This window comes from Malus domestica, chromosome 11 (assembly GCF_042453785.1).
Source record: "Malus domestica chromosome 11, GDT2T_hap1".
In the NCBI taxonomy this organism is placed as follows: Eukaryota; Viridiplantae; Streptophyta; class Magnoliopsida; order Rosales; family Rosaceae; genus Malus; species Malus domestica.
The window spans coordinates 21,208,075-21,218,194 of record NC_091671.1 but is presented as its reverse complement, the minus strand read 5'-3'; the positions used below and the strand labels follow the sequence as shown (position 1 = coordinate 21,218,194).

Sequence of the window (10,120 nt, the reverse complement as noted above, 5' to 3'; positions counted from 1 at the left end):
CAATTCCCAATCCGTAAGTTCCTATCGTCCTCAAATATTACGTACTATAACGTATTAAAATTTGGTGACGATCCAACGATCGAATCCCTGATTCATGTTTTTACCAAGTAACATATCATAAAGAATTTAGGTTCAAACGATCAACCAATGTCATACTAACATCAAAACTGAACTCAAGACATCTAATTTAGCCTTAAAATAGCATCGACGGCCCCTTGGCCACGCACCGCCGTGGGTGGCGATCTGCCACCCTGACTCACCGAAAAAATCAACTATTTCTAAAAATTCTCAAACATCATAGAAATGAAGATCTCATTGAGTGGAACAACTTTTATACCTCTCACGAAGTTCAAAAGTGGACGGAAGATGGTCAATTTTGCCCACAAAGCCGGAAGGTGCCTAAAGCTTTCCGACGTCAATTCGTCGTCTACTGTGGTCCAACGAGGTCAAGGTGGCATCGACCATTGATTTGCCGATTCGCCGAAAAATTGAAAAGAGTAGCCGGACACAGATTTCATAGCTTCGCCCCGCCACATGTGGTGGTTTATAAAGGTGGTTCTAGGTTGGGTTTTGTAGAGGGGAATGAGAGCTTTAAGATGGTGTGGTGGCGTCGAAAAACTCCACCGGAGTTGGCCGGAATCGGCCTTGGAAAATTGGAGCTCGCGATGGGTGTGGGTCGACGAGAAGGCTGCTTTCTCTTTTTTTTTTTTTTTTTTTTTTCCTGATTTCATATTGGGCTCCTCCATCCAAATTCTGATTGGTCACTTATATCCCTTCCTCACCTCAAATTGGTTACCATTACCACATGGTGGGAGTTCAAAATTACTTAACAAAAAAAATAAGTAACCAATTTCAAACGTCTGTAACTATATTGTTATAATCCGGACTTGTAAACAGTTTTCACCTATGCGTTCGTAGTGACGAGTATTACTTAAATAAGTTAAAAGAATAAGTCCTACATCTCTTAAACCGATGGTCAACGGAAGTCAAAATTCTTGCCTCTTGGGCATTTTCGTAAATTCACGCTTTTAAAGTTAATAAAAACGTAAAATTAGGGACGGGTTGTCACAATGGAAATTGACTCAACACTATGCAAATGACAATGCAGACATTAGAGAGAGAATTCAGTAGGAAAAGTACCTCACCGGGATAGGTTGATTTTGGCTTTGAACCTTCCGTAGTGAATTACTATCGAATTTACTTGACTAATCGGTGAACGTGATGTCTTAAACTACTTCGCCATTTGTGTAAACCAAGACAATAGTAATCACATAATACCCTTTCAGACACCCCGTGGTTGCTCGGTTGTGTTCATTTTGGCCCTGAACAATTCTCAATTTTTCATAAGTGCTTTTATAGAATTAAGCTTTTAGAAAATTCACACATGAACGGCCCTATTCCTCACTCAAGATAGGTGACTTCCCATTAAGAGTATCCTGCAATACTCCACTTGTTATTTTCTATAGGAATAATTAAAAGCAAAGCTTATCCTAAACACACTGCAGATAGCACTATTTCATCATAGGACATGGGTTGGAGCAATATTAGAAAATATGAAAATAAAAAATAAAAAATTCAATGAAAATAATCATAAAGAAAATCACAACATCAATGGTATGCAAGATTAATATAAATAACCAGAGAGAAAGTAAGAAAGATTGACAAACTTGGAGATTAAGGCTTGCATAAATACAATGTCCTAAAGACAGAATTTTGCCCCTACTCTTGTGGTTGTAGTTTGGTAGGCGTCCGTCTCTCAGGATTCAAAGATCTATAATCTGAAGTTGAAGCACTTCAATCTTCGGACTCTAGTGAACTTTATATATTCCATACTCTCAAGACACGATTCGGAATTTGACAAACGAAGAACAACAGAAACAGAGTGGTGAACCCTATTTCTTAAGAGTAAGAATTGACAAACGAAGAACAACAGAAACAGAGTGGGGAAACCTATTTCTTAAGAGTAAGAATTAACTCTAATTTTCTATTTCTTAATGCCAATGGTTTCATGAGGTTAAATAAAACCGAAGTACTTCTTGTTAAAGAGATGTAACCTTTCATCAATAAGTATACATCATTTGACAAGGGAATGCACCTAAATTGTAACATCCCACATCACCCAGGGGAGTGGATCATGTAAGCCTTATATGTATATTCCCATCCAAGAAAACAATACGTTTGTGGTAGTAAAAATTTGTCGTCTTCAGCTTTAACAAATTTGTACCTACAAAACAATTTAACAACTTTGATCAAGGATAAAAGCCACACTAGCCCACGAGGTGGGGAATTCGGCCAATGGATCTCCGATGTCTAAGTCAGTATCTCTAAAAAGAGTTGGTGTTAAGGGCTTGTATGCATAGCGTAAAGTTTACCAGCAAATAATGGAGATGAGGTATTTCTACGAGGTGGCCGACCATGGGTTGTAGGGTTTTCCCTACACATGGCAGCTTCCGATTGGCTAAGGTGAGTCATCTGGATGGATGAGAAAGGAATAATCCTAAGATATTAATTAGGAGATAAAATATTAGAATTGTCAGGTAAGCATCATTGATTTATTAGGATGATGATTCCTTACTTGTTTGAGTTAATCTTCAATTAGGAATGTATGCAAGGAATAATTCTAAGATATTAATTAGGAGATAATATCTTAGAATTATCATGTAAGTATCCTTGATTGATTGTAATGAGAATTTTTTACGTGTTTGAGTTGATCTTCAATCAAAAATGTATTAAAGATAGAATTTGGTGATTAATCATATCTTTAATGCCTTTGACTTTTCCATGCCAAGAGCAGGTGAGATTGATCGTGTCATAGGCAGCTGCTCGAGCCTCTAGGGATGTTGAGCTGCGCATGGGAAGATTTGAGAGCCTACCCATTTAATAAGGGTAATCTTATCTTTTTTGAAAAATTCACATGTCGTCTTCTGAATTTTTAGAATTATTTATTGTTTCACAACATTGCCCAAACGCTACAACAGAAAATTCAAAAAGTTGTATCTCAATATTTGTAATTGTGCCACAAATAAAACTTGATCATCATTTCAACACTTAAGTACTTAATTTTTCACTCTAAAAAATATTAACCAAACATTTCCATTTGATGCAAAACCAACAAAATGTTGTTTTCTTCCACCCATTGCTCTAACTGATGTTTCCATCAACTAAATAAATGTTGGAGTAGTTTCATCCACAAGTAGTGCACATCCATGCAAAATATATTAAAAATGAATATTTACTCCAGTAAAATGAGCAAAAGGCATTTTGTATTTATTTGTGATATATGTTGTATCAAAAGAAATGATTGTAAAAATATATCAATATTCTAGTGTGACCCACATGACATGGTCCATGTGTGATATATTCTTTCTTAATTAATTATGGGTTTCATTAAGAAACGGGTCATCTCTCTTAGGGGTGGGCACGGGCCGAGCCGGGCCCAATTTTGAAGGGACCGGACCGGACCTAGGTTAAAAGGAAATGGGTCGGGCCAGGTTGGGGATTACATTTTCTAATATAGGAACCAGACCTTACCCGGCCCGGTTGAAATGGGCTGGTTCGGGCTAGGTCCACGGGTCCCTTTATTTATTTATTTATTTTTTTGTTTGAAAAAAATAATAATAAAATTTGCACTGATTGCAAACTGATTGCAAACTGTACAGATTTGCACAGATTGCAAATTGCATAGAGTCACATACTGCATTTATGCAAATTTTGAACAAATTCACCATTATTCATATCCAATCTAAATACAAAGTCCAACATCCAAGTTCATAGATTAACAATACATCCAAAATAACAATATTACATCGTCCAACATCTGAAAATCAAATCAACATACAAAATATCCGAAAGTTCAAGACATCCACAATAAAATGCCAAATTAACATCCAAAACCACATCCAACATCCAAGTTCCAACAACAATCCTCATTGATGTGTAGTCCTATAAACAAGGTTTAAAAATGTACAAATATCAAGTCAAGCTTATGGCTGCGACTCGTCAAGAGTCTGACTCTCGAGCACAAGTAACAATCTGCAGTATATATGCTAACTACACATTAAACCAAGTATTGACATGAATCATCAAGGATAATTTATTGGACAAATTGACTAATCTATCTTTATTTAAGTATATATGCTCAAAAGGTCAAAATTTACTAAAATCCACAGCTTTTACAGTATTAAAACAGAGAGTAGCTGTTTTTTCTTCCACAACTTCACATTTTATTATACTAATCAGTTTGGACATAGAAGAACATTTTGATTTAGCGTTATACATATTATGTAATATGATAATTATTTAGTGAAAACATTCTAGATTAGCTTCCCCTCCCTATATAGTATATAGAAAGAGGGGAAACTTAGTGAACTTAAAACATGTTTGAATACTAAGTGAACTAAAGCAGAACAAATCCCTAAAAATTGCTTAAGTTCAAATGAGTTTTCTAGTATTTTATCAATAATATCAAGTCAACCCGAAAATCAAATCTAATTTCGAAAACATATCAATATAAGAACATCTAAAATTGAATTGTATCATCATCAACCAAATCTACATCGGCCATTGGTGAAACCAAATGCATACAATCACTGAATTACGAACTTTTTGAGATGCAATCGAAACACAAATCAACAATTGTGAACGATAAGAACTAAGAAGAATTGGACTACAGTGAATAAGAGACGACAACTGAGATTGGAACATTAGAAGAAACAAACTAAAACTCACTAGAGACATGGTTGTTTCAGAAAAACGTTTCGCTCAAACTTTAGATCTGAAATATGCAAAGTCAAAAAAACCCAAACTTTGTTATCAGTATTACAGTGGAAAAAAAAATTGGTAGATGTGAAGTGAAGAACCCTAAATAGTGGCAACAGATCAATCATCAATCTACAAATGCAATTCAAATTTTAAGAAAACCCTAAATGGTGGCAACATGATTCAATCATCAATCTACAAATTCTAACTTAAAATCCCTAAAATCCCTATACCATATATTCACAATTTCACATTAATAATAAAACCTAATTCAAAATTACCTAAATTTTAGAGGGATGATGGTTAGTAGTGGTACTGGATCACTGGTGGTAGCAGTGTCCTCGACGGTGGTGATGGGGTGATGGTGGTCGTGACAGCGGAGGTGGTGTCGTTGTGTTGGTGGCGACGACGATGTGAGAGTCTGAGAGTTGGAGCTCGATAGTGGTGATAGGGTGATGGTAGTCGCGACGGCGGAGGTGGTGCTGTTGTGTTGGTCCCGATGGTGGTGAGCACTGTAAGTGAGAGTCTGAGAGTTGGAGTCGAGAGAAAGGACAGGGAGGGAGTCGAGGGAGGGAGAGTGAGAGTTTGAGAGACTGATGGTGCTTCTGGAACTCGGGAGGTGGAATTGGCTAGGGTTGAAACTAACGGTTAAGATTGGACGGAGAGATGATATCTTAAATCTCGTTTGTCCATTGTAACTACAAACAGGCCGGTCCGGGTACCTGCGGTTCCTATACTTTAGGAACCGGCCTGAATCGAAAACTACAAAGGCCCGCCCTGTTCTGTATTTACAAAATTAGGAACTGGCCCGTACCCGCCTCGACTCGCGGTTCCTGTACCCGTTTGCCCACCCCTAATCTCTCTACTTATAATAATGGAGATATTCATCTAATGTGTATAGTAATTATAAAAAACACGAATTATTGTTTTAAAGTGCAAGCAAGGCTAGAAAGAGAAACCTAATTTTCTTCACGCTGATGGATCTTCTACAAAATAGCTCAAGATAGAGATTGTATATGACATTTGACGGCTAATAGTTGTTGTGAAAGTTCAAGATCCTGGCTCATGGATTGGGTTTGATGGGTCATCTCTCTACTTATAATTTATTTTCTATAAATAAATAATCATGTTCTTCCACCTTACACTACATTTCAATATTTTCAAATCCTGTCAATCAATATTTTATTATTCCAAATTTAAAAAAAAAAAATTATTATTATTTAAAAATAATATTTTAATACGAAGTGTCTGATTATTCAATTTAAGAGTGGAGAAGCACTTGCGCAATTACTATTTGTTAAAGATAGTTACTAATTCGTATCAAATTAGGTTGCCCCTTGTGTGGTTTAGCCGAACTCTCCCTCCTCTAGTGTAAAAATATCGATGTACTCAAAAGAAAAGAAAAAAAAGACAAAGACAGTTACTATTCACGTAGAGAATTGAATTGCTTAATGCCCAGAAGGGCTTACTTAAACAACACTGAAACTGCTCTAAGCTCGATTTGATTGATATATTTTAAAGCCGTTGAGATCAAATCCAAGGGCCTACATTTGTCCGCACAAATAGACGGCAAAACTCGGTCCGCATAGTACAGAGTTCAAAGGCTGGAGCATCGAATTCGGATTGAGCCCAAAGGGGTGAAACGAAATCTGACCCAACCCGGATTCAACTTTTGTTTTTTGTTTTAGATCTCCAAAATCTCAATGTTGTAAAATCTGCAATTGGCACAACAACAAATCTCATGTCCGAAACGTTGTAATGTAAATGTAGCTTCATCGATCTAGTTTGCAGCTGCAGCAGGAACCCAATCGATTCGATTTCCGTCCCAAAATCTCTAACCAAGTTCCACAGCTGAACCACCAACAGCTTCTTGCATTCGGATTTTGGGTTTTCGGGTGTGATGGAAAATTTCAGCGCCGAAGATCTGTCGACGATCGGAGGAATCGCAACCGTGTCGCTTCTGCATTCCTTCATACCCACGCATTGGCTCCCGTTCTCCATCGTCGGCCGAGCCCAGAAATGGACTCTCTCCCGCACCCTCTTCGTCAGTATGTTCTCTCTCTCTCTCTCTCTCTCTCAGTTTCTGTGGTTGTTTGCTTTCCTGGGATTTTACTGGTTTAAACTGGGTAAAATTGCAGATCTGCCATTACCCTTTATCTTCTTGCTGTGGGAGCTTTAAGCATTTCGCTTGTTTGAGTCAATGGTAGAAAATTAGTGGGTTAAACTAGATGGATGCTTTCAGGTTCAGCTGAAATGAACTACAACTTTAGGATATTGAGGTGTTATGCTTGATAGCTGATGTTGGTCTACTGGCATTACAAGGGCATAGTCTGCTTCGAGACCAAGCAGTCTGGACGAATGGTCGGAAATTGTAATTCAGTTTGCTTTCTCTAGTCCAGTTTTGTTTCCAAATCGTTTCTTATTACTTCATATGATATTACTAAGTTATAGCTGCTGCTTTATCTTGTTGGATTATCTTGCAAATCGGGGGGAAAGGAACAAAACCGTTGTTTTGTGCGGTCTTTGGTTCTCCAACTTAGATTTTTATTAGTGTTTATTTCATGAAGTTCGAGAGTTTTTCATATTAGACCGGAATACTGAGTAATCTAGTCTTGGTCTCTTACTAAATAATTACTATAAAGCAGTAGATGTTCAACATTTTGTTAAATGAATATATGCTTTAGATGTATTTCGTATTCATTTGATGAACTTTACCTGCATGTTATGCTATCAATCTGTCTGATACACTTTGTACCCATTACCCAACCTGAGATTCCTCACTTCTTTTATCTACATGTTATGCTATGATACGCAGCTGCGTAGCGGATCATTTATTTGCGAGCCTCAATGCACTTCATCACCCTTGAAAGCTTCTAGACAAGTTCCAGTTGGTTAGTTTGACTAAAATTTAACGGATTAAAAGCTATGACCATTTGAGCTTAAACCAATCCTGTAGATATTGGTTCAAAATCTGACTCGGGCACCTTTACTTTTCCTGAGGTGTGGCTTAATCAACCAATTATTAGATCTTAGGACCAATCTTTGGTGCAACAGTAAAGTATTTTCTTGTCAAGAACACTTTGTAATGGCATCCTACTAAGAACTACAGTCAGATTTCTTTCCTGACCCCTGAGGACACTTTGTAATATCCTTGTCGTTTATATTTCTACAGCTTGAGTTTTTTAAATTTCCTTTTTCTGGGTTGGAGTTCAGAATTGTTAGGGTTTCAAGCTGTTTTGGGCTGGTAATGTATTAACTTATTTCGGAGCTAAATATGGCATCGTCATATATTTTTTATTAACACTAGTCAATTGGTCGTCATACATTGACTTCAGGCGGACCCTGACTTGACCAGTGCATTCCTCTTATGTCTCAAATACATTATCTTCTTTCTTTTTAAATGTAAAATTTTAGTAACCATATCGTGAAGCTTTCGGTTGTTTTTGGGTCACCTGATTGAGGTTTAGAATAAATGGGAAGTTTGGACCTTCCATGAGTTTTTGATCTGGATGATTACCTATATGTTTAAACCAAGCTATATCTCTGTATTTCATTTGTTTTTCGTTTTTCTTAGTCCTCTAATACATGATTAAGGATGCTGTGGGAAAGGCATAAGAAACCAGTCGTAAAATATTTGTTATTGTTCAGGACTTTTGATCACTTTTTCAAATTTCTTGTGCAGCTGCATTTGGAGCAGTCTTGCATGTAATATCCACTGCAATATTAGGTATAACAGCGGTCACAATGGCAAACACCATCGCTGGCGAGGAAACAGTACATAAACTTGCTTCACTTCTGCTAGTATTTCTCGGTGGCGGTTACATTTTGTTGTTTTTATCTGGAAAAGGCGGTCACAGTCATTCACACAACCAACCCATGGAAAAGATGGCTGTTGCTGGACTTGTCCTTGTTCCTGCATTGTCTCCTTGTGCAACTACACTTCCAGTATTTCTTGCTGTGGGGAATTCATCATCCATGCTGGTGCTTGCAATCATAGTGCTGCTATTCAGGTATCACTAAGTTAGGATTAAGTTTTGACTTTCTTGTTTGTTTCTATAATGAATTACCTAATTATGACTTGGCTATTCGAACTTTCACGAGCACATGCGAGAAGTTTATTAGTAACTTCTTTAAGTAGTGAATTGGCACAAAACATTTTGAAGACTAGTGGGTCTTTTGCACCCTATGTCCCTCTAAAATTTTATAGATTAGTAACACAAAGTTAAATGTGCACATCCCCGTTCTTCTCCAGTAAACAGTGACTCCAGTCGATATTATCCTGTTCTATTCTCATGTTCGGCTAGAATGCACATCAACACAATGTTTATTAACCCCCGGAAGCTTTTACAATGTGAAACGTTTGGCAGCAATAATAAATTTAAACATGAACCTGATATAATTCCATCCAAATTCTGGGTTGAGTAGACCTCAGGACCTGAAGTGCTTTCCTAACTAGTTTTTATAGTTTACGACACTGTTTAGCTTCTTGGGCATCCAGAATTGAATGTTTATTACTTGGTTGCTGCTAGTTAGCTGCTTTCTGGCCGGCCTAGCAGTTAAATTTATTGGGGATTGAAATCATCTAAACACTAAAAGGATGGTCTGATTTGGAAATATGCTGTGTAATTTATGATGATTTGGAAATTTGCAGCACCATAACGGTGATGACTTCACTGGTGGCTCTGTCATTCTACGGTGCAAGCCAGCTCAAGTTTCACTGGGTGGAGCGATATGACAAACTTCTTGTAGGGTCGGTGCTTTGTATGGTAGGAATTCTGACGTTTATTTTCCATGATCATGATCATGATCATGATGGAGGAGGTAGCACTGGGGGGCATTTGCATAGGAAAATCATCGGCCTTTGAAGATTCTTGTCATCCTTCAAATTGTATTTTGTGCCTTTACGAGAAAACTTACAACAAGAGAATGTTGCTTCCGTCCGTAGTAAGGAGTGCGTGCAGTTGTTACAAACTTATGTGCTACTAATGAGTATTGTAATGTTTGCTCAATTTGTTCATTCCGATTCTGGTAACTTGTGTTTGCACTTTGTTTCCTTTTCGTAGATTTCGTATCTTCCTGTTGTTGTTGCATGGATTTGTCAACCAAAGAGGTTAAGGTGCCGTTCGTAAATGTCTCAAGAGCCCGTTTTCGATACGCTGTGGATTGTTTCTCTTCACTTCTCCAGTTCTCCTTCTAACAGTTACCATGTTCATCTATATCAATTTCGTTTGGTAGCTCGGACTGTACTGATTACTTTAATTGGATAGGATAAATAGACACCGGATAGTACTGACTAAATTAGTCGGTTGTTTGGTGCAGTGGTGCAGTGTCAGATTAATTTGTGCGTCAAATAATCCGTCGG

General features: G+C 37.5%; 1 protein-coding gene across 1 annotated transcript; it reads left to right on the top strand.

Moving 5' to 3' along the window:
- Nucleotides 1-6,256: 6,256 nt before the first annotated feature.
- Nucleotides 6,257-9,790, top strand: LOC114819584 (uncharacterized). Its single transcript, XM_029088738.2, has 3 exons — nt 6,257-6,806; nt 8,441-8,768; nt 9,410-9,790. The coding sequence occupies exons 1-3, from the start codon at nt 6,659-6,661 to the stop codon at nt 9,621-9,623; spliced, it is 690 nt and encodes a 229-aa protein (XP_028944571.1). The 5' UTR covers nt 6,257-6,658; the 3' UTR covers nt 9,624-9,790.
- Nucleotides 9,791-10,120: the final 330 nt, after the last annotated feature.

Excerpts from the sequence above, each read along its gene's own strand:
- LOC114819584 (XM_029088738.2), top strand. The coding sequence starts at position 6,659 with ATGGAAAATTTCAGCGCCGAAGATCTGTCGACGATCGGAGGAATCGCA. Across the intron at positions 6,807-8,440 it reads CTCCCGCACCCTCTTCGTCA|CTGCATTTGGAGCAGTCTTG; the intron begins GTATGTTCTCTC and ends TTTCTTGTGCAG. Across the intron at positions 8,769-9,409 it reads ATCATAGTGCTGCTATTCAG|CACCATAACGGTGATGACTT; the intron begins GTATCACTAAGT and ends GGAAATTTGCAG.